This window comes from Oncorhynchus keta, chromosome 29, assembly GCF_023373465.1.
Source record: "Oncorhynchus keta strain PuntledgeMale-10-30-2019 chromosome 29, Oket_V2, whole genome shotgun sequence".
NCBI classification, from domain to species: domain Eukaryota; kingdom Metazoa; phylum Chordata; class Actinopteri; order Salmoniformes; family Salmonidae; genus Oncorhynchus; species Oncorhynchus keta.
In genome coordinates, this window is record NC_068449.1 from 26,687,470 (window position 1) to 26,712,454 (window position 24,985).

Genomic DNA, 24,985 nt, shown 5'->3' on the forward strand with positions numbered 1-24,985 from the left:
GCTAGGGCCATTCCCCCCAGAAATGTTTGGGTGCCTTGGTGGAAGAGTGGGGTAACATCTCACAGCAAGAACTGGCAAATCTGGTGCAGTCCATGAGGAGGAGATGCACTGCACTACTTAATGCAGCTTGTGGCCACACCAGATACTGACTGTTACTTTTGATTTTAACCCCCCCCCCCCAGTTTATGAATCTTGTTATGTTGATACAAATATTTACATATTGAGTTTCATGAAAATAAACGCAGTTGACAGTGAGAGGACATTTATTTTTTGCTGAGTTTATATACAGTGCCTTCAGAAAGTATTCACACCCCTTGACTTTTCCACATTTTCTTGTATTACAGCCTGAATTTAAAATAGCTTATTTAGAGATTTTTTTCAATGGCCTTCACACAATACCGCATATTGTCAAAGTGGAATTATGTTAAAAAAAAATTTAAACAACTTAATGAAAAATTCAAAACTGAAATGTTTTGAGTCAATAAGTTTTCAACCCCTTTGTAATGGCAAGCTATAACAAGTTCAGGAGTAAATTATTGCTTAACAAGTTGCATTGACTCACTCGATGCGCCATAATAGTGTTTAACAGGATTTTTGAATGACTATCTAATCTCTGTACTCCACACATACAATTATCTGTAAGGTCCCTCAGTCAAGCAGTGAATTTCAAACAAAGATTCAACCACAAAGACCAGGGAGGTTTTCCAATTCCTTGCAAAGAAGGGCATCTATTAGTAGATGAGTAAAAATAAAAAAGCAGACATTGAATATCACTTTGAGAATGGTGAAGTTATTAATTACACTTTGGATGGTGTATCAATACACACAGTTACTACAAAGATACAGGCGTCCTTCCTAACTCCGTTGCCGGAGAGGAAGTAAACCACTCAGGGATTTCCCCATGAGGCCAATTGTTAACTGTTACAGAGTTTAATGGCTGTGATAGGAAAACTGAGGATGGATCAATTACATTGTAGTTACTCCACATACTAACTTAAATGACAGAATGAAAAGACAGAAACTTTTACAGAATAATAAAAAATATATTTTTAAACAAACATGCATCCTGTTTGCAACAAGGCACTAAAGTAATACTGCAAAAAATGTGGCACGGCAATTTACTTTTTGTCCTGAATGCAAAGTGTTATTTTTGGGACAAATCCAATAAGGGAAGGGGGAGACCTAGTCAGTTGTACAACTGAATGCATTCAACTGAAATGTGTCTTCCATATTTAACTCAACCACTCTGAGACAGAGCGGTGCAGGGGCTGCCATAATCGACATCCACGTCTTCGGCGCCCGGGGAACAGTGGGTTAACTGCCTTGCTCAGGGGCAGAACAACAGATTTTTACCTTGTCAGCTTGATGATTCAATCCAGCAACCTTTTGGTTACTGACCCAACACTCTAACCACTACAACACATTACTGAGTACCACTCTCTATATCTACAAGAAAAGAAGCGGCTCCAGGTTATGGGTATCCTTGTAATCAGCAAGGACAGGGGAGTTTTTCAGGATAAAAAAGAAACGCAATAGAGCCAAGCACAGGCAAAATCCTAGAGGAAAATCTGGTTCAGTCTTTTTTCTAGCAGACAATGGGAGATTAATTCATCTTTCAGCAGGACACTAACTTAAAACACAAGGCCAAATCTACACTGGAGTTGCTTATCAAAAAGACAGTGAATGTTCCTGAGTGGCCAAGTTACAGTTTTGACTTAAATCTACTTGAAAATCTATCACAAGACCTGAAAATGGTTGTCTAGCAATGATCAACAACCAATTTGACAGAGCTTGAACATTTTTGAAAAGAACATTGAGCAAATGTTGCATAATCCAGGTGTGGAAAGATCTTAGACTTACCCAGAAAGACCAACAGCTGTAATCGCTGCCAAAAGTGGTTCTACAAAGTATTGACTCGGGTGTGAAAACTTGTGTAAATGAGACATTTCTGTACATTTGCTCAAATAAAAAACAAACATGTTTTCACTTTGTCATTATGGGGTATTGTGTGGGTGAGAAAAAAAATCTATTGAATTCAGGCTGTAACACAACAAAATGTGGAATAAGTCAAGGCTTTAGTAGTCTATGCCTGGGAAGTACTAGGCTATATGGATTGTGTATCCATTCCACTCAGTTCCTTTTTTACTTTTTTGTTTCAGTTTTACTTCTTTAGTTTGACAGAATTGACAGCCTTTGCATTTCAACAGCTTTCCCAGTTGTAAGCTAAGGCCGGGTCTCACTGTTATGATATTATGAACAAGTAAGCCTAAACTCACAGAAGAACCAGTTTTTATCATGTGCTCTTAAGTTATATTATTAGCGACTGATATAACTTCAGGGATCTAGGTCTTGTGTGTTTTTGCAAATCCACATTCCTGAGAATAAGTCAATCAAATCAAATCAAATTTTATTTGTCACATACACATGGTTAGCAGATGTTAATGCGAGTGTAGCGAAATGCTTGTGCTTCTAGTTCCGACAATGCAGTAATAACCAACAAGTAATCTAACTAACAATTCCAAAACTACTGTCTTATACACAGTGTAAGGGGATAAAGAATATGTACATAAAGATATATGAATGAGTGATGGTACAGAGCAGCATAGGCAAGATACAGTAGATGGTATCGAGTACAGTATATACATATGAGATGAGTATGTAGACAAAGTAAACAAAGTGGCATAGTTAAAGTGGCTAGTGATACATGTATTATATAAGGATGCAGTAGATGATATAGAGTACAGTATATACGTATGCATATGAGATGAATAATGTAGGGTATGTAAACATTATATTAGGTAGCATTTTTTAAAGTGGCTAGTGATATATTTTACATCATTTCCCATGTAATCATACACTTCAAGAGTTCAGCCTAATCCACCATGTTTTCTTGAATATGCTTATGACTCACCGAGCCTGATAAAATCAAACATTTGCAATGGTGAGGGAAGGGACAGCTTGTCACATTGGGTTATGGGTATCTAATTTTAGAAGTCTCTTTACATCCTATTCCCTAGGTATCACTGATATTAAAGCCTTTGGTTTAGAATATCTAGGCTGGTGTTAGCTAGCGTGCCTTAAAATAGAGCATCAATAGAGTTTCACCTATTCAGAAGACACGGAACATGATTAAGACAAAGGAAGTCTTTGTCACGGCCGTTAAATGAAGAGTACCAAGGTGCAGCGTGGTCAGCGTACATTTTCTATTTATTTGGAAAATGACGCCAAACAAAACTATAAACACTACAAAAACAAACCGTAACGCTAAAGGCTATGTAAACTTCCCACAAACACAAGTGGGCAAAAGGGCAGCCTAAGTATGGTTCTCAATCAGAGACAACAATAGACAGCTGTCCCTGATTGAGAACCCTACCCGACATAGAACTACACAACATAGAATACCCACCCCAACTCACGCCCTCACCAAACAAAATAGAGACATAAAAAGGATCTCTAAGGTCAGGGCGTGACAGTCTTTCAAATTATTGACACACTGGCATTCTTGGAGAAGACCAGACTTCTAGAGAAAAACTTTAAAAAGTTAACAAAATGTTATCTTAAATAGGTCCGTTGGTGAAACACAAACAGTCTATATTAACCTATACAGTACATCAGTGATGATTGCACACTTGTTTGAAAGGGGCCCTAATAATTGCTTAGGGGTTTCCACATCTACTGAGTGGCCTCCACTAATAAGTGCAGCTAACCTAATCTTCCCAACAACATTGTTAACAGTACAGGGTAATAATTAGCGATTAGTGCAAAGTATTGGAAATATTAGCTAAAAACATCTCTCCAGGTCTGACCACCAAGGCCCAGGGAGGGTGCAGGGTCCCGGGTGTAGGGTGCCCCTTCATAATTTATCTTATCTTTCCTTATGTATATTTTTTAAATTCGTTTTTTTTCTTCACCTTACTGCTGTTTAGATGGGTTTTCAGGTGTAATTCTAGATTCCTGTACATAGCTAAGAAGCTGGCCTATTATCTGTCCTAATTCTTTCCCCACAAAGTCACTACTTTTGAAACTTTTCTGATTGTTTTCTATTTTTCTCTTTTAGTAGAACTGCACTGTGAGCGGCCCTCAGGAACCAGAGGACCAGGTCTGACCACCCAGGCCCAGGGAGGGTGCAGGGTCCTGGGTGTAGGGTGCCCAGGCCACTGGGCCTATGGAGCAGATCCACTGGGTGAGACACCGCTGGCAGCAGCTGGTGGCCGCAGAGTCAGGTCGAGGTAGGTACTTGGCCCCTGACGCCGTGCCCACCAAGAGTTCCCCGAAGCTCCACAACGCACAGCTCACTGGCAAACGGAGGACGGTCATCGCCCGCCATGGACCCTACCAGCATGAGTACGACAGCGTCTCCAAGGGATGCCAGGGCAACGGCATCCGCACCACCAAGTACAGCCTTCTGAGCTTCATTCCCATGAACCTGTTCCAGCAGTTCCACAGGTGAGAGGGATCCCTAACCACATGCTGACTTACACAGGAGATGGGGTAGATCATAGTTGATTATTACCGGTCAATCATGTTTGTCGATGTCGGGAATGAACTCGCATCAAGCAGGAGTGCCTTAGAGGCACTTGATTATAATCTGGTAATCATGTACTTTGTGAATTAACTCAAAATGAGCAGATTCAAAATTGTGAATGCAGTGCACCCATAAGGGTACAGGTAACCTTAGGGCAGGGGTTCACAAACCTTTTTGGTCTGCGAACCCATTCTGATATCAAAACATTTTCGCGACCCCACTATGTACATTTTAAAAAATGTAATCAACTAACAATCCCACTGGGCAAAAACTGGTTGTATTAACATTGTTTCCTCATAACTTCAACAAAAAATAGAAATCTTATGACATTGAATCAATGTGGAATACTGATTGGATTTGCAAAAAGTCATCAACGTAAGGCAATTTAGTATTTGTTTCACCCAACTTTTAACCCAAATCCAATGACATGGTGAAATGTTTTCTTGATTTCACATTGAATTCACATGATTTGACATCTCAACCAAATGTAAATCAAAATTAGACGTTGAAATGACATCCTAGCCCAGTGAGATGTTTATTTGTTTTATTTGGGCCATGTATTTTGCAAATTAGTCTGACAGTATTTTTGACAGTATTTCAATCAGAAGACAGAATGGTTTGAAGTGACTGAAATGTATTGGGAAATTCAGAAGATCATCAGGCAGTAATGTTGTATGATCTTCTGTGTAGAAAAGTCATTGATAAATAATTTATGTTGTTTTTTCCCCCAGTCTGATTCAGTGCCTGGTCTTGTCCACTCAGTTCTAACGGCTTGTGTGCATAGCAGAGAAAAACAGTACTTACGTATTTACGTTTTCCGGAGTTTTATCTTTCAGTGATGGGGTCATTATATTTTGTAGCTTAAACCATTCAAAAGAACGAGCCACATTCGTAGGAAGAAAACAGAAACCTCTCTTTTTATTATAAACGCATCTAGCGGCTACCAGAGGTTACTGGCGTAACCCTGGTTCTATGAATCAAGTGCAAATTTCCTCATGACCCAATTTTTATATCAGGTGACCGAACATGGGGTCCCAACCAAGGGGCCAGTGTTCCGGTCTAGAAGCACTGTTTCGACTGCTCCTTCAGTTTTGCTTCGGTACTGAAGTTTTAATGACGCCTTGCCCAGAAAGACAATTTCCATAGACTGCCACATAGAGAAGTTAGATTAGAAAATTCAGAATAAAATACTTTAGACATCACCTTTGTGCACAAAACATCCATTGAAATATTCAAATAATTGCTGCTGGGGACGTTTTTTTTCTCTCCATCACTCACAGCCGAAGATTTTAACATTTTATAGTCATCCAATGTCTGCCATGTTTTGGGGTGACGTGATTACATCGTCACTGCTCGCTCTGCTCCCTGTGCGCACAGAGTTCACATGTGATGTTGTTCCATTATAAACCTGACGCAACCTGGATAATGACGGTCCATGAATTGGCTAATGCGAACATGAGCAGATTACCTTAAAAACAACGGTTGGACATCTTAAAAGCAGTCTCCAGTTGTTATTATAGCACAGTGGTCACAACCCTTATTTTGGGAAACCCTCCCTTAAAGGTTCGATGTGGAATTTATCAAACCCCTCGTCTCTTCTCATCAGGGTGGCCAACCTATATTTCCTGTTCCTGGTGATGCTGAACTGGGTCCCGGTGGTGGAGGCCTTTCAGAAGGAGATCACCATGATTCCCCTGGTAGTGGTGCTCATCGTCATCGCCATCAAGGATGCCCTGGAGGACTACCGCCGCTACCGTTTTGACCAGAAGGTCAACAACCATGTCGCCACAGTATACAGCGGGTCAGTGGGCCGGCTGGACAATAGTGGCCTGTGTTTATCTTTTTTAAGGGGAACAGTCACTGTGTTGTTACATACTACTACATATATAGTTATGGAGTTGAGCCTTTAGTTATTACACAATACACATACAGAAAAATGTATTGTGTTACATAACAGTAATTATTACTGTGTTAATAAAAATGTTCTTAGTTACCAGAGAAATGACAGCATTACGACAGGTTTATTGATTTTATGATGCTAGCATTCAAATTGAAGGTCTCAAAACGTCTTGAGCACAAACTTTATATCCTACAGTGTGCTGTGTTAATCAGCACCAAAGCACCATGAATTGCATACTGGGACTTTCTGTAACAGTAGGATCAAAGGTGAAGTAGAAATGTACATGATACAGCCTACAGTTCTGTATAACCATTAGCATAGCAAACATGAACACCTTTCTCACAGAGCCTAAAGCTGAGGACCGGTGGTCCTGGATCTGATGTTGATTATTGTAGAATCAGTTGTCTGTGTTACTGTATGTGGGATTAGGGAGCACCATACATACAGCACAGATAATCTATGGGGTTAGTCATTTATCCATTCCTTTGTTGCTGTCCAGAGTTTCACAGGCCATCTAGGAAGTCATAAAAGTTCAACTTTGAGTTGTTTATGATGTGATGGATTGCAGAAGGGTGGCTCTTTTGGTCTCTTAAGGCAGCGAGCTGTAGTGTTAGTGATCAAGGAGTTAAGCTCTCCCCTGCAAAGTAGATATCTTTTCTTTATCTAAACCTCACCCTGGAGATTCTGCATCCTGGATCAGGATAGACAACGACAGTAAAACAGAATAGGCGTGTGTATCAAGACGCAGAGCTCGGTCGATCGTGAGTGGCTGGGAATACTGGAGAGATACAAAGGTTGGCTTGGATTTAAGTCAAGTTTACCAGTAAGTAAACCCTCTGGATTTGAACTGGTGGAGTTTTTCACTGGTCTTAGGAAACATGTACAGCTTGGTGTGGCATGTCCAAGGACAAAGTTCCAATCTGAATGACCAACTGGGGAGGAAGAGAAGGACGGTGGTGTCCTCCCTCACAGAGGATGAAGAGCTGACGGAAGTCCCCAAGTCATACAGCAGCAAAAGGTGAACACCACCAAGTACTCCTTCCTCTCATTTGTCCCCAAGAACCTGTTTGAACAACTCCATCGCTTCGCAAATGTCTATTTCCTCTTCCTGGCAGCTCTGAACTTTATCCCAGTGGTCAATGCCTTTCATCCAGCATTATTCCCATTCTCCTGGTGCTGTCAGTGACAGCCGTGAAGGATCTCTGGGAAGACTATAGAAGAGACAAATCAATCAAGATCGCCAACGGACGCATCTGTGAGGTTTACAGCAAGTAAATACACTGAGTGTATAAAGCATTAGTTGCAACCCCTTTTGCCCTCAGAACGAACAGCTTCAATTCAAATGGTGGACCATTCTTGATACACACTGGAAACTGTTGGTGTGAAAACCCCAGCAGCTTTGCAGTTCTTGACACACTGAAACTGGTGAGTCTGGCACTTATTACCATACCCGGTTCAAAGGCACTTAAATCTTTTGTCTTGCGCTCTGAATGGCACACATACACAATCCATGTCTCAAGGCTTAAAACTGTTTTAACCTGCCTCTTCCCCTTCATCTACACTGACTAAAGTGGATTTAACAGGTGACATCAACATTGATCACAGATTGACCAGGTGAATCCAGGTAAAACTATGTCATGGAAAGAGCAGGTGTACATAATGTTTTTTCGACACTCGGTGTACATTCATGGTAGATCTGCGTACAGCAAAGTGCTGTTCATTATCTCTGAATTGGAGCAAATGGAATTACTACTGCTCACAAACTGGTTAAACTGCCTGAAAACAATTTGAAATGCACACGATCCGTTTATACTGTAGTTATTAGGAAAACAATACTGTGCGTGTGCTTTTATTCGGTAAACTGCTCTGTTATGACAGGTAAAACATACTGATACTGTATGTTTCTGGAACATTTAGTTGGTAGAGCATGGCGCTTGTAACGCCAGGGTAGTGGGTTCGATCCCCGGGACCACCCATACGTAGAATGTATGCACACATGACTGTAAGTCGCTTTGGATAAAAGCGTCTGCTAAATGGCATATATTATTATTATTATTATTATTATTATATAAGCATACTGGTCTGGGAATATTGCAAAGCATGGATAAGTGTGAGATAACAGGTTAACAAACTGACTGGTAGTTTGACAACTACTTTAACATGTAAACAAAACCTACAGACCTATAGATCTGCAGCTTCTTTTTTTAATACTTACTAAGGGCTGTATATGGTACCATCGAACTGACTAGCATGCAACCTAGAGCAGGTATATGCTGAACTGAAAGTAGGACAAATTGACAATCTCTACCTCTCTACAAAAGGTAAATCATATGATCTGTGATTGTAAAACATAATTATTGTGCCATGTGAGAGATGGACACACACATCACTCACTCAATTCCTCTGATGGCTCTCTGCACATAAGGCCTTGACAAGAGTAAATCAATGTTCAATGGCTGAGTTCTCACTTGTTGAAACCTATCCCCTTCTCCAGAGTCTAGGAGTGAGTGGTAGAGGTAGCCTGTTGGTTCTTCCTCCCAGGTCTACATGTCCCACCATGCAATAGCTCACAGCCTCAGGTATAGTGAGGCCAGAAAATCTCTATAGCCTATCCACACCAGCATACTTTATTCAACATACTCTTTCATGTTGGGTGAATGTAAACAGACCACATTATTACAGTAATTGTCTCTAACCAGAAAACTCCCAGTTCCTGCCAGGAAAAGGAAAAGTGGTGGGGGACAATGAGATAAATGATTAACCTTAAATTATATTCACACACCGGCCTGGTGGAACATTGTGTGTTTGAGAAGCCTTACACTCACGCCCTGTGATTTATTTGAAGACTTGTTTGTTAACACCCACCCTACCAGCTACAGGTAGCTTTACAGTTGGCGTGGTTCCGTCATGTGCATGTTACTGTGTACCCAAACACACACCACACTCCCTGCTTCAAAGGAGCACACACACTGACTGTATACACAATAGAATCTTGACCCAGACCATAACACACAATGAGCAGGTTAAATGCAGCACATGTAGTTCATGGTTGTCTGAAATAAATGTTCATTTTAAAGTCTCTCTTGTGCTGCTGAGCCCCATAGTTCAGTTAATTTGTAAAGGATTATTCCAACACATGATTACCTCACGGTCTTGTCTTGAGAGAGGTCAATGACTGAAATGTCAACAACAAAAAAGTGCAGGGTTATTGTTGTCTTCTGGAGGTTTTTTTATGTGTAAAATACATAACCATGTTTAGGTGCTTTTAATGGTTGGTTAAAGGCATGCTCCCTTGCTTGTGTGAATACTGTTCATATGTATGAAATCATTTTTATTTTGTTGTAATTCTGCTCCTGTGGTATTGTCAGCAACGTTTCAACCACAGAGGGTCTTCAGGCCTTCGTCATATTTGATAGTGCTCACATGGTCCCACTCTGTGCCCTCAAGCAGTTAACAGGTTATCTTGTGGTATGTTTTACGATAGGAAACAGCAGACTTATGTGGACCAGCGTTGGCAGGACGTCCGCGTGGGGGACTTTGTCCGTCTGTCCTGTAACGAGATCATCCCTGCAGACATGCTGCTGCTGTACTCCTCTGACCTCCACGGCGTCTGCTACATCGAGACGGCCAACCTGGACGGGGAGACCAACCTCAAACAGAGACAGGTGGTCAGAGACCTGCCACAAGTATGTGGCTCACGTCGCTCTCATTGGTTTGAACATGCTGTTAACATTGTCATGATTGCACTTCAGTTTTTAAAATAATTGAGGTTAAAGCATGCTTGCAAGAGACGGGGTGCCTCGCACCTGCCTAAACTAAACACTGCCGTTTTATTGTACAGCTGAAAGTGGAGTGGTACAATAATAAAAAGTTTGATAAAACATGATGCAAGAAGCTGTGATTTAACTGCATTACACAACTGTACTGTATATATGTGTAAAAAGCTGTACACTTCCTGTAAAGGTATGGTGTAATGAAGAAGAAAACAAAACATTTGAGACAAAAATATTGTCCTTGGGTCTAGCAGGAAAATAACCGCAGAATTTCACAAGGTACTCTATAAAAGTTCTGACCAGAATGCCTAGTAGAAATTGGAAATATTTACAGCGTGTGAGTGTCATCTGTTTCAGGGTTCCGAGTTGACTCCAGAGAACTTCCACAGTCGCATTGAATGCGAGAACCCCAACAACGACCTCAGCCGGTTTCGAGGTTACATGTGAGTCTCATTTTAGTCTGGTTTAATTGACTACAGATACTGTATGGAAACAGACTTAACTTTATAAACTTTTGAAAGGCAAGGTGACCTTCATGTTTTTTACAGGGAGCACCCCAGTAATGCTCGTGTGGGCTTACACAACGACAACCTCCTCCTGAGAAGCTGCACCATCCGCAACACAGAGACCATCATAGGCATCGTGGTCTATGCAGGTAAGAGGGTGAAACACTCCTCTATCCCCAGGTCCACGCTAGGGTTTGGAGTGTCCCATTATCCAACCCAGGTGTCTACATATTACAAGTTATACCTGGGCAACCAGCAGGACTGTGGCCATTAAGCACTGGAGTTGTGGTGCAGCCCTGATGTAACAGGCTTTGCTGGTGAGAGTATAATCTGCCTCTAGTGTACTCAACACTGTACTTGAACCTTCTGTCATGAAGCCTATATAATGCTGCCTTTATGGATAATGGCTGTTAACCTCTTAGATGTAATGGCAAAATTTAGATTGTCACCTAAATAGCCCAAAAGTAACTGCTATGCATGTGCAATTACATGATTCTGGTATATTTGGAAAGATATCTGGGAGATTGAGGAAATGATCAGATGGAGTTACATAGTTCAGAATACACAAGATCAAGCACACACAAAATACGTTTTTTTTTATTTTGAAAGTAATCTTTAATTGACAAGCTATAAGTGAATTATTGATGCCCAGAGCTGGAAACGTATCAGATGGCTTCCACAACATGTGAACAATGGGATTGATTGACCTAACAACTAGAAATGGGCAGATGTTTTAGTAAGTGTTGTCAGGTGTGGTCATGGGACGTTTCCAAGTGTCCCTAAACCTCTCCAGAGTGGCATGTCTGTAAATTAGATTATTCCAGTGCTATTACATATTTCCAATCCTTAAATGCTATTTGTTCAGTATAAAAACACAATTTCTACCATATCAACCTCACTCAAACATTGTGGTGGTGTTAAGGGGTATCCAGGGTACATATTCAAGTGTCCTTTCAACCTCTCCAAAGTGTCCAAATGTGGTAGTTGTACTGTTTTTGCACACTGGATGTGCCTAAAAGTAAAAGTTTCTACAACACCAACCTCTAACATTGTGGTGGTGTCGGGGGGACATACAGGGGATATCCAAGTGTTTTTTCAACCTCTCCAAAGTGCCTGAACTTTTAGCCTAGGCATATCCAATGTATTGGTCCCACATACAAATTAACTGTTTATAAAAGCAACCGATATATATTCCAAAATATATACAAATGTCTTATCAAACAAACTTGGTTATACACGTGTCCTTCACTAAAATACAAATAAGCTGAACTATTTACAAATCCAGGTATAGATGATTGGATTTCACTTTCCCCATAGCTTGTGCATGCCGTGATAATCTTTGAAGCAGTCCCTCTCCGCCAGGAAACAAGTGATCTTCCATTTTGGACAGAAGATCTGGCATTCCCCCCGTGTTTTGTGCAATGCTTGCTGTTCTTCTTTTTGGCATGTGTGTTGGATAGTGTCGCTCACCTTGAGTGGGGGTCTTGTGATGGTTATGAGGTTGCTTTGGGCCCCCAATTCAGCCATTTCTAACACCAGCTGCTCTCGGAAGGCCAACTGAGAGGTTTGACCTTTTGCTTGGCCATCTGCTTGTGGAGAATTAAATAATTTATTGTAGCAATGTCCACAAAATGGTAAAAACAAGTGTCTTATGGAGGACATGGAAGTTGCCTATCAGAGCATCATATAGGTCGACACCCCCCATGCTGGCATTGTAGTCCTTCACAGAAACGGGAACAGGGACATTCTTCCTTTTTCACCCTCCTTGAGACATGGTTGTTATTGAATGCCTTATGCTGTGTGAGCATGGTTACTTCCCTAGTGTCCTTCCGTTTCACAAAAAGCAGCTTGTTAGTCCTGATAGAACGTATGGTCCCCCTCTTCGCTGTCTGTCATGTCGTTTGCCTTGGTCTTGGGGAAACTGATTTTGTTAGGACGAATGGTGCCACAACTCCCTATTTTCTTTTTCAAGAGGTCTATGAAAAGTTGATGTGGAACTATCAGACAGGGTGATTTAACATAGCAGTGAAGGGTGAATGAAGCCTTGACCAGCGGGGGCACCAGCTGGGAAGAGGTGGCTCCCAAATGTCATCATCCAAATAATCTGCATCCTCCACTCGGTGATGAATAAAATAAAGGGATATATTGTTAAGACACACAGTTGACTAAATTTACAAAACATTACTGTGAAGTAAAAACACCAAGCCTAAACTTTATCTGTATAGTGACTCACATAGAGGGTGTGAAGCACAGACAAAATGCAAACAGTAACACAAAAGCAGGTGTGAGAACCACAAACAATGGCCATGAGAGTGTATTTATTTTATATCTTAATTCTTATTAAGTGGGGTAACTGCCTTGTTATGGGGCAGAACGATAGATTTGTACCTTGTCAGCTCGGGGATTCGACCTTGCAACCTTCTTTAGGTTACTATTCCAACCCTCTAACCACTAGGCTATGCTGCCGCCTTTAATGGCCTCTCCAAACTATTACGATGAGGAAATGTAGAACAGCAAACAGTAAACTAATATTAACCAGACAACTACTTTGGAATTATATAGCATTGAAATGACTTGTAAACTAAATCCACAGCACAAAAATCAGACAATGTATAAATACGAAATACATAGTCAAAAGTGGATCCAGTCCTTCTAGAAAGCAATCTTCGTCGGCCAGAGACGAGCAAATCACTCCCCTGATCCGAGTCAGGCTCTAGTATTTTATTCAGAGCTTCTTTGTCGGTATACTTATTTATAGCTTCCTTCTTTTTAGTTTCCTGTTCGATATATATTCTTAGTTTTTACCTATTTACTTTTGAGAAGCCTTTTATGCTATCTTTTATGCTAAAGTGATCAAATTTAAACCAATGAAAATCTGCTTACAATATAATGTAGCGTGCTCGGTGCTGCAATATAATGTAATGTAACGTGCTCGTCTCTGAGGCAGGTAGCAACAGTTCGCAATACGCATAAAATGTTCTAGGCCTTGCTTTGTCCCACCCAGGTCAACTGCTTAGCCTTGAAAGGCATACATGATCTGTGGAGTCCTGGCTTTCGGTGTGAATCAACGTATTCCATGTTTATTTTGTTTATGCTTCACAACGCTAACCGGAATACATTCCGTAGCAGACATATGAGGTAATGAGGTAATCGGCTCGGCCTGCCCATATATGGTAGTAAGTCACGCCAAAGATTTTAAGGCACAGATCAATAGCCAAGATACTCAGTTTTCCGCAGACACTCTACTGTTGCAGATTGGGGCTATCGTTCTCATATCAGACTGAATTGAATGAAACAAATCAAATAGGGTCCCCAAATATGGGGGCTTTACATTTAAAAGGTTAAGAGAACTACCACATTTCCTGCCCCCATAGTCTATATCAGTGTTGGCTGCTAGGAGTGTAGCCTGCCCCCAGCTCCTTTTATGCCTTGTCCCCATTAGACACATCAGGCAGGGCTGACCACTGCAGGCTAAACCTGTTTCTGCTCAGTCGGATAAGGTTTCTGCTTCCATTATTATTACTACAAAATCCATGCAAGCATACAGTTACACCAGCTCTGGTACCAGCAAGGGCTTTCTATGCACACCATTCATCTCATCTTCCTGCATTTGCTATTGTGATACAGGGGAGAATCAACCTCTGCCATCTTATGCGCTGCATTTCAGTGCCTATGCAATTTCATTGTAACAAATTTCTCTGTTGTAAGGGTACTATCACCTCTTCATGTTTATTCGACAGTCACTAACACAGGGTATTTTGACCCAGGTCAACTATAAAACCACATATACATGTATACAGCCATGCTTGTTTTGTGTGATCTTGAACACAGGTCACGAGACCAAAGCCATGAAGAACAACAGTGGGCCGCGGTATAAACGCAGTAAACTGGAGCGCAGGATGAACATGGACATACTGTGGAGTGTTGTCCTGCTGGTCATCATGTGTCTGACCGCAGCTATAGGTTCGTACTGATCAGTATAACTTATCACATCGATATGAACACGTCTGTACAGCTGTATTTGGTTGCTGGCCAAATCTATATGAACACAATGCTTATCGTGTCCTACCACACAGTTATTGGTCTTTGCTGTTGTACCATAGCTATATAGTTTCTGTAAACAAGTATTTTGACCACATCTATATAATTCCTTGTGCCCCTCAGGCCATGGTCTCTGGCTCAGGAACCTGGAAGAAGCTTCCTTTCTGATCCCTGACACCACATCTCCTGCCCTGGCTGGCTTCTACCTGTTCTGGACCATGATCATAGTACTACAGGTAGGTAGTACACTAAATGTCATAACACTGTGAGTCAATGTGAAAACCTCCTGGCTCTAAATTATATTCCATTTTCTCCTCGGCAGGTGCTCATCCCTGTCTCCCTGTACGTGTCCATCGAGATTGTCAAACTGGGTCAAATCTTCTTCATCCAGAACGACGTGGACTTCTACAATGAGTACCTGGATTCCAGGATCCAGTGTCGAGCCCTGAACATCACAGAGGACCTGGGTCAGATCCAGTATGTGTTCTCAGACAAGACTGGCACACTGACGGAGAACAAGATGGTGTTCCGGCGTTGCACCATTGCTGGGGTGGAGTACCCCCACGAGGAAAATGGTGAGAAGTCTAATTTAATTTTGCTACACCACTACCAGGGGCACTAATGAGAGATGGTATTGTGAATGTTTGATACCCTGAAACTAAGGATTTTGTACAATGTATTTCACCATTGCTTTCATCCCTCTGTGTCTATCTTTCTGACAGCGCGAAGGCTTGAAGTGTACAAGCAGGAGGAGGACGAGGCGATGGGCCGCTCCCACACGCTCAAGTCACGTGCCAGCGCCAAGTCCCTGAGCTGCAAGTCGCTCAGCTGCAACCGCAGCTCCGTGTCCCTGCACACACTGACAGGCCACTCAGAAGGGGAGGGGGAGGAGACCCCCAGCCCATCCCTGCCCCGACAGAGCGCCTTCAGTAGCCCTATGGTGAGACACATACACCCAGTGTTTCTTTAGTCATTCGCAATGAGACCCCCCGAAGATGCACGTTTTTTTGTTATAGCCAAGCACAAAGACACCTGATTCAGCTATTCAAAGACTTGGTGTTTAGTTGAATCACACACAACTGACAGCATGGTATGAGTTGTCTAATTCCTATCTTCCATCTAGGAGAAGGATGTAGTCCCAGACCCTTTCCTGGTGCAGAAGCTGAACTGTCTGTCCTCCCCGCTCTTCCTTTTGGCGGACGCCAGTATGGAGCTCACCTACATCGTGGACTTCTTCATGGCTCTGGCCATCTGCAACACGGTGGTGGTGTCCTCACCCAACCAACCCCGCCATGTGGTACGTAACATAGCTTCATTCTAATCATTTTTAAAAGAATGGTACATATTTTCAATGTTTTAACTCCAAACAATGTCCATTTGTAGTCCTCGAAGGGGGAAAGCACACACTGAATATAACAAAAATTTACATGTTGGAACAGGATTGGTGCCAATTCCATTAAAATGATCTTGTCAATTGCATTCCCAGGTCCAGGTGCCTGAGGTCTCCCGTACCCCCCTTAAATCCCTGGAGGACATCAAGATGCTGTTCCAGCGTTTCAGCCTCCCCCGCTTCTCCACACTCTCTCCTCCACACACTACAGAGAGTAGTCGCAGCTTCACCGACAGGCTCTTCGCCAGGGGCAAGCCAGCCTCCTTCACCCCCAGCCCTTCCCCTATCCCCACCAAGAGGGGTACAGATCCAGACGGGGAGCCTAACTTTGAGGCCTCCGTCCTGATTATCAAACCAGGGCTGGCAGGACCCCCTGGAGAGGATGGGGACCAAGGGGATGAGAAGGGAGAACATGGCTCTTGGAAAGGCGAAGAGGGCAAGATTGTACAACTCAACCCAGGGGCCTGGAGTGGGCTGGAGAACTCTAACGGAGCCCAAGACCCTCCCGGTGAACTTGGGGCAGACGAACTGATCTATGAGGCGGAGAGCCCAGACGAGGCGGCTCTGGTCCACGCGGCAAGGGCCTACCACTGCACCCTGCGGGGACACTCGCTGGAGTGCCTTCTGGTGGAGCTGCCGGGGATGGGCAGCCTGGCCGTGCGCCTGCTCCACATCCTGCCATTCGACTCCACCCGCAAGAGGATGTCTGTGGTGGTCCGCCACCCACTCACCAAGCAGGTGGTGGTCTACACCAAGGGCGCCGACTCCGTCATCATGGACCTGGCAGAGTCACCTAAAGGTGCTGAGCAGTCAGAGAGCAGGCATGGTCACATCAGAGAACAAACCCAGAAACACCTAGACAACTACGCCAGGGAAGGCCTTCGCACCCTCTGCATCGCTAAAAGGGTACAGACGTCTACAGTGGTTCTGCTTTCTGTACCAGCTTAGAATACAATAGGTTATTTTCACACACTTATCAAACAAACCAAGAATATATTCCCCAAAAATGTCACAGTGGTTGACTGGTGACTTGTGCAAACAAGTGTTTTATTTTTTTTATTAGATTTTTATTGACCCATTTTCAGAGGACAAAATAAATAAATAAATAAATGTTTTTTTGTTACATGTGTTTTGTTACATATACAGCACCAGTCAAACATTTGGACACACCTACTCATTCCACGGTTTTTCTTTATTTGTACTATTTTCTACATTGTATAATAATTGTGAAGATATCAAAACTATGAAATAACACATATGGAACCATGTGGTAACCAAAAAAGTGTTCAACAAATCAAAATATATTTTATATTTGAGATTCATCAAAATAGCCACCCTTTGTCTTGATGACAGATTTGCACACTCTAGACATTCTCTCAACCGGCTTCATGAGGTAGTCAACCGGGAATGAATTTCAATTAACACGTGTGCCTTGTTAATTTGTGGAATTTATTTCCTTCTTAATGCGTTTGAGCCAATCAGTTGTGTTGTGACAAGGTAGGGGTGGTATACAGAATATAGCCCTATTTGGTAAAAGACCAATTCCATATTATGGCAAGAACAGTTTCATCAAGACATGAAGGTCAGTCAATCCGGAAAACTTCAAGAACTTTGAACGTTTCTTCAAGTGCAGTCACAAAAATCATCAAGTGCTATGATGAAACTTGCTCTTATGAGGACCGCCACAGGAAAGGAAGACCCAGAGTTACCTCTGCTGTAGAGGATAAGTTTGTTAACGTTAACTACACCTTGGATTGCAGCCCAAATAAATGCTTCACAGAGTTCAAGTAACAGACACATCTCAACATCAACTGTTCAGAGGAGACTGTGTGAATCAGGCCTTCATGGTTGAATTGCTGCAAGAAACCACTACGAAAGGACACCAATAAGAAAAAGAGACTTTCTTGGGCCAAGAAACACGAGCAATGGACATGAGACCGGTGGAAATCTGTCCTTTGGCCTGAAGAGTCCAAATTTGAGATTTTTGGTTCCAACCACCGTGTCTTTCTGAGACGCAGAGTAGGTGAACGGATGATCTCTGCATGTGTAGTTACCACCGTGAAGCATGGAGGAGGAAATGTGATGTTGTGGGGGTGCTTTCCTGGTGACACTGTCAGGGATTTATTTAGAATTCAAGGCACACTTAAACTGCTTTGCTACCACAATATTCTGCAGCGATACGCCACCCCATCTGGTTTGCGCTTAGTGGGACTACCATTTGTTTTTCAACAGGAAAATGACCCAAAACACACCTTCATGCTGTGTAAGGGCTATTTGACCAAGAAGGAGAGTGATGGAGTGCTGCATCAGATGACCTGGCCTCCACAATCAACCGACCTCAACCCAATTAAGATGGTTTGGGATGAGTTGGACCGCAGAGTGAAGGAAAAGCAGCCAACAAGTGCTCAGCATATGTGGGAAGTTCTTCAAGACTATTGGAAAAGCATTCTTCCTTAAGCAATTTGAGTGAATGCCAAGAGTGTGCAAAGCTGTCATCAAGGCAAAGGGTGGCTACTTTGAAGAATCTAAAACCGAAAATATATTTAGATTTGTTTAACACTTGTTGTGGTTACTACATGATTCCATATGTGTTATTTAATATTTTTGATGTCTTCACTATTATTCTACAATGTAAAAAATAGTTTAAAAAAAATAAAAACCTTTGAATGAGTAGGTGTGTCCAAACTTTTGACTGGTACTGTACATTTTTCATACATAGAGCTTTTATACACAATATTACTTAACAGAAATATTGTTTTTTAAATGTATATTACATTTGGATACATAGTACTCAGACAGATCCAGGACACATTATCTAGTATTTTCATTCATAACTCTTATAGGTCATGAGCTTTTAATTCCACCCCTCAGCTATTCTAAGTCCATCCCGCCGTAAACCACCCTTGCTTGAGTTCCATGTGCCATATATTTTTCAACTGTGCTGTGATGTTTTACAAAGATTCTGAACTTTTCTATTCCCATAGTATCCACAGATTGTAAGATAAAGTTGAATATTTTTGCTAAAAGTATTATGTTGTTGATTGATTGACTATGACTTTGAAAATCGCCCAACAGTGCTATTTGTAGGGTTTATTCTATTGTGCTAACAGGTTTTGGAGGAGGAGGAGTATGAGGTTTGGTTGAAGCGTCATGCGTTTGCGGAGACCAGTATAGAGAACAGAGAGGAGCTTCTACTGGAGTCTGCACAAAGACTGGAGACCAACCTGACTCTACTGGGTAAAACGCCACACTCCACAGATATGTTTTATTTGCACCATTAGGAGAATAAGGGTGATTTATTAAATGTATTGCTAAAGTACTAGACATAGGGTCCCAATCAATTAAAAGTACAGCCTGTAACTTTCATAGTCAAAAGTGCTGCTCCTACACTTGTTTATAACCTGAAGGGGGTGAATTCAAGCAGCAACTTGGTTCGGGGCTAGCATCAATCAATTGCAATGGCTGATTGTAGTGTTACTGTTTCTGTCTCCAGGGGCAACGGGGATAGTGGATAGACTCCAGGAAGAGGTCCCAGAGACCATCGAGGCACTACAGAGAGCAGGGGTCAAAGTATGGGTCCTCACTGGGGACAAACAAGAGACTGCCATAAACATTGCCTGTGCCTGCAAACTACTCAGGTCCACAGACCACCTGCTGACTGCTAATTGTGGTAGCAAGGTGAATGTTATCCTGATAGTCTGAATTATTTGTACTCTTTCAAATTTCTTTCCTGTCATCCTGCTGTGTATCTTCCTTATCCTGGTGTGTGTCTCTTCAGGAGGCGTGCAAGGCCTTGTTGTTGGAGCTGCGGGCGGAAATGGAGTGCGGAGAGGCAGCTGAGGGTACGTCGGGCTTCACCCTGGTTGTAGACGGGCGTACGCTGGAGTTTGCCCTGCAGGAGGACCTGAAAGGGGACTTCCTGGAGCTGAGCCGGTGCTGCAGGGCCGTGATCTGCTGCCGCTCCACCCCCCTGCAAAAGAGCCAGGTGGTACGGCTGGTACAGGACCAGCTCCAAGTCATGACCCTCGCCATAGGTCAGTGGAAGAGTCAGTAACGCTTTAATAAATGAGTAGTACAGGATCTACTGTATACATATTTATACACATTTAGAAGGCATTATAAGTAGCAAAAGCCCTGTCTTAGTGTTTCAAATGTCGATTTCTTAAGTCTGGGGCATCCTTTTTGTCTAGGTGATGGAGCCAATGATGTCAGTATGATCCAGGTAGCAGATGTTGGCATTGGGATATCTGGCCAGGAGGGCATGCAGGCTGTGATGTCCAGTGACTTTGCCATCTCCAGGTTTAAACACCTCCGCAAGCTGCTGTTGGTCCATGGACACTGGTGCTACACACGCCTGGCAAACATGATTCTCTACTTCTTCTACAAGAATGTGGTAAGAATATATCCTACACACCCACACACAGACACACACATGAAGACACATACACACTCACTATCTCTTTATTTTCTCTTCCTCCCTCCCTCCCTCCCACTCTCTTCCTGTGTGTGTAGATGTATGTTAACCTGCTGTTCTGGTACCAGTTCTTCTGTGGATTCTCGGGGAGTGTTATGACCAACTCCTGGGTGCTCATCTTCTTCAACCTCCTCTTCACCTCTGTCCCTCCCCTTCTCTACGGGATCCTGGACAAAGACGTATCTGCAGACACCCTCATTAAGTTACCGGAGCTCTACAAATCTGGACAGAATTCCAAGGTATGTGAAGGTGGAATCTGGTAATATTAGGACAAAGTTTTCCAACTACGGTCCTTGGGTACATTTCTGTTCTAGCCCAGCACTAACACACACTAACTCATATCTTTTGTTTATTTATCTCTCCAGGCCTACCTCACTTCTACCTTCTGGCTGACAATGCTGGATGCTATTTACCAAAGCCTTGTCTGTTTCTTTGTTCCTTACTTTGTGAGTTGATTTACACTAGATTTGCACTAGTAGTTGTATTCTCATTGATGTACTGTGTTTTGTGTTCTGTGTCTACATTGTGTAACCCTATACCCTGAGAATGGGTCAGTGAGGTGGTGTTGTTCTCTGTAATCTGGGAGTAGTTTCGGTTTAATATGGCATCATGCCATTCCCTGCCTATAAAGACATCAAAGGATTTCCTCATTCATAATGAACTTTGTTTTGATCTTTATTTTTGGTCAGGCATACGCAGGGTCGGATGCAGACATGCTCTCCTTTGGTTCTCCCATCAATGCCTCGTCCCTCCTCATTATCCTACTGCACCAGGTCATCGAGAGCCGCACACTGGTGAGACTCACACTTGACCTGATCCACCCATAGGCTGATAATGATACTGCATTTTGAAGGGGGCAACTTGTGGACTACACTAGTGTGAGGCATTGAACTATAAGTGCACCTGGGATCCTGTTATTCCATGTTATGTACTCTATTTATATACATATATTCCTATGTTGATCTGTGCTATGTTCCTGTGTTACAGACATGGCTACATGCATTATTGCTGATGGGTAGTGCTCTCTTCTACTTCTCTTTCACCCTGGTCTTCAGTGTGGTGTGTGTGACGTGTAGCCCCCCCAACAATCCCCTTGGTGTGGACAAGCTACAGATGTCCCAACCACTCTTCTACGGAGTGTGTGCCCTCACCACCATGCTGGCACTGCTACCAAGGTATACACTAACAAACACAGTGGTGCCAACCTTTTTCAGAGAGAATTGCTGCTTGATTTGAGACCCACATCATAAAACCATCTTTAAATAAATAAATAAATAAAAACGTGCAACTTTTATACCTTCCCATTCTCACTGCCACTCTTTCAGATTCCTGTTCCAGGCCCTGCACAACAGCATTTGCCCCTCTGACACAGTGAAGGCTGCTCTGATGGACCAGCTCAATCCAGATGACTATTGTAAAAGGATGCAGCGCTGGAACCAGACCCAGGCCCAGAGTAAAACCAGAAGTCTCGTCATCAACGTGGAAGACTCAGACATCAAGGTCCCTGACCCTGACTTCAGACTCCCTTCAGAGCTGAAGGAAGACAGTGCTACCACTGGCTCTTTGCTCTCCTGACCTCACAGAGGCTACAGGGGGTGGCTACCACAGGAGGCTGCTGAGGGGAGGACGGCTCATAATAATGTCTGGAATGGAGTGAATGGAATGGGATCAACCACTGGGAAAACATGTTTGATATGTTCCATACCATGCATTAAATAGGTTTCAGCCATTACTTTGAGCCTGCCTTACCCAATTAAGGTACCACCGGCCACCTGTGGTGGCTACAGGGGGAGGCTGCAGGGTTCAACCCTAACACCCTTCAAAACTAGCTGTCTTGCATGGGTTGCTCACTGATGATGATGGTTAAGAACACCATGCTGTCTATCCATGGGAAAGAGATGGATATGTTTCTCACATGTGCCTAGAGTTGCATTAACATGGAGTCATGGATGTATAGCCTCTCCTGGTATTTGAGAAAAGATTGGTGATATGGACTTTTTGTATTTTTTCTTATGTAACCTTTAATTAACTAGGCAAGTCAGTTAAGAACAAATTCTTATTTACAATGACGGCCTACAGGTGAATATACTGAATCCACACAAGTGCGTCGAGGGTAAAGACACATTAGACATTCATAAATGTGTCTCTGCAGTACGCTAGTACTTTGACACAATCAGGTGTGAGGCATAGTGCACTACGCCCGAACATTCCGCTAGGCGTGGTCCATTCTGGTCCTCTTCAGAGTGCTCTGAGCATGTAGGGAACAGAATGCTAGTAGTTATCATAGGCTTAGTCCCCAGTAACTAGCTACTCTCAGAAGAATGCTTATAGGTTGATTTAGCGACTGTTTAACTCCTCATCCTGTCACCAAGTTATGAATGGGAGCTGTGAAACAATTATTATGTGACGTGAAGGGTGACAAGTTTCTTTTATTGTCATTCTCTTTTTTCATGAAAACATGTGTACTGCACTACACTGGTTACATTCCTCTACTAAATCATGTTACGCAATCCCAGGTAACGTGAAAGAATATTTGAATGTTCTTTTTTCTGTCATTTACACTGCTTGGTTGAGAATTGGTGAAACGATATGCTGGAGTGTGTGCAATGTTTGGAATGTGTTTACAATCCTTGAGCTGCGTACACTTCTTTGTAAAGTTAGCATCAAGCTATGACTCGTTTTGTGTTTACGCACATCTCTTTGTTGTTGGTGTTTCTTAAACAAACACACCAAAATGAACTTGTGAACAACGCATATTATTGCATATGAACCGGGGAGACTGGGAGGTCACATAGAGTACCAAAGTCATAATACCCATAAAATGGTTCCAATCGTTTTTCCGCCCTTCATTTTTCTCATAGGAGATTTTAGAAACACTTAAAATAAGAGCTGTGTTTCACGTCACCCTGGTGTGACGTTTTGATAACCGTGTAAATCTCTCTAGGACAACAAGTGACTTTTTATCAATATATTCACATGTATTTACTTCCCAAAAATGAAATGCTAATTAGTTGCTAATGTGGCTATCATAAAGAACTACAAATGCCATGGTGATCTGGATTAACTATCTGTCAGCTAAATTTAGTATTGAATAAATTGGTTACATTTATTTATATTTACAGTTCTGTGAACTGCCGTGTGCAAGTTTTAAATTGACACAATACCTGTTCGCAAATGGTGTCAGCGAGAGATGACGTGCAGGAGCTTGCAGGGATTTGTAGTTTTGCATAATGGCTACTTTGATGCTAATTAGCATTTTCGAATCTGAGAGTAAATAGAGATGAATATATTGATAAAAGTCACCTTGTCGGAGAGATTTACATGGTTATCAAAACGTCACACCTAGGTAAGCTTAAACAAAACACAATCCTTATTTTAAGCGTTTCTAAAATTCCCCATGGGAAAAATAAATGGTGGAAAAACTTTTCACCGCTAGGTTTTATGGGTATTAATGACACCCCAATGCAGAGCTCTATAGTTGGGCAAAATCCAAATGCTGTACAGTGGCCTTACCCTCCTAACTACTGATCTCTGTGAATCACACTTGAATCTATTTTGACAGGAGTTTACTTGGATTTGGCATGGACCTGACATTTCCCACCACTATTACCTAGCAGTCATGTTCGGTAAAGGAGCCTTGAAGTCCATTTAAACATGGGCTGTATTGATTTATTTAACCTTTATTTTCTTATTGAGGTACAAGAGAGACCTGGCCAAAGGGCAGCATACATTTAGTTAGAAGACAAGGACCAAAATGCAATGTAAATGTACACACTGGAAATTGAAAATGTAATGTGGGAAGATGATAGAGATCCTGGGGCTTCTAAAGCAAGACAACCAAAAGTGCAACTTAATAGGGTTAAGTACCAGAAGAGGGTTCAGATATGGCCCTCCTGTATGTGAAGTAGGCTTTACAAATGTTCTCTTGAGTTTGCCTGGACAATGCCATTGCCATTTATATCTGCTTCTGAGAAGTGATCTCAATGCAACTGCCTCTACCACATGCAAATCTTCTTTATATCAATTAATCCTCAGTATTTTATGTGGTTAAATTAGACTCTTTTTTTTAAATAGTTTTTTACAGTAAAATCCTGCTTGTCAAATCCTACAAATCCTATGGAAAAGGCAGCTGATTTGACCTATAGTGAAATTGTAAAAGCGATGATTTTAAATTAGTTGTGAACTTGTTTATAATAAAATCATTATTTTATATCAACTTACTTCCAAATGTGTGTACTGCTGTAAATACATTAGCAAATCATATGTTCTGTGTGATGTTATTTTTTTTTTAACTTAGTGTTGTCAAATGTCATGTACATTTGTGTACAATAATGAGGTTTATTATATGACAGCAAACTACTTAATTAGTATTCTGA

The 24,985-nt window shown here is 42.1% G+C and overlaps 1 protein-coding gene across 1 annotated transcript; it reads left to right on the plus strand.

Annotated features, from left to right (window-relative positions):
• The first annotated feature begins 6,368 nt into the window (after positions 1 to 6,368).
• LOC118362638 (phospholipid-transporting ATPase VD-like) lies at positions 6,369 to 24,825 on the plus strand. The gene is given in 21 exon segments (XM_035743144.2): positions 6,369 to 7,433; positions 7,436 to 7,576; positions 7,579 to 7,696; positions 9,910 to 10,111; positions 10,556 to 10,641; positions 10,747 to 10,853; positions 14,536 to 14,667; positions 14,869 to 14,981; positions 15,068 to 15,320; positions 15,468 to 15,685; positions 15,869 to 16,042; positions 16,232 to 17,041; positions 19,246 to 19,372; positions 19,629 to 19,813; positions 19,914 to 20,169; positions 20,326 to 20,528; positions 20,648 to 20,848; positions 20,975 to 21,055; positions 21,299 to 21,403; positions 21,597 to 21,784; positions 21,935 to 24,825. Coding segments are annotated over 21 exon segments (4,080 nt in total). The 5' UTR covers positions 6,369 to 7,303; the 3' UTR covers positions 22,185 to 24,825.
• The last annotated feature ends 160 nt before the right edge of the window (positions 24,826 to 24,985 follow it).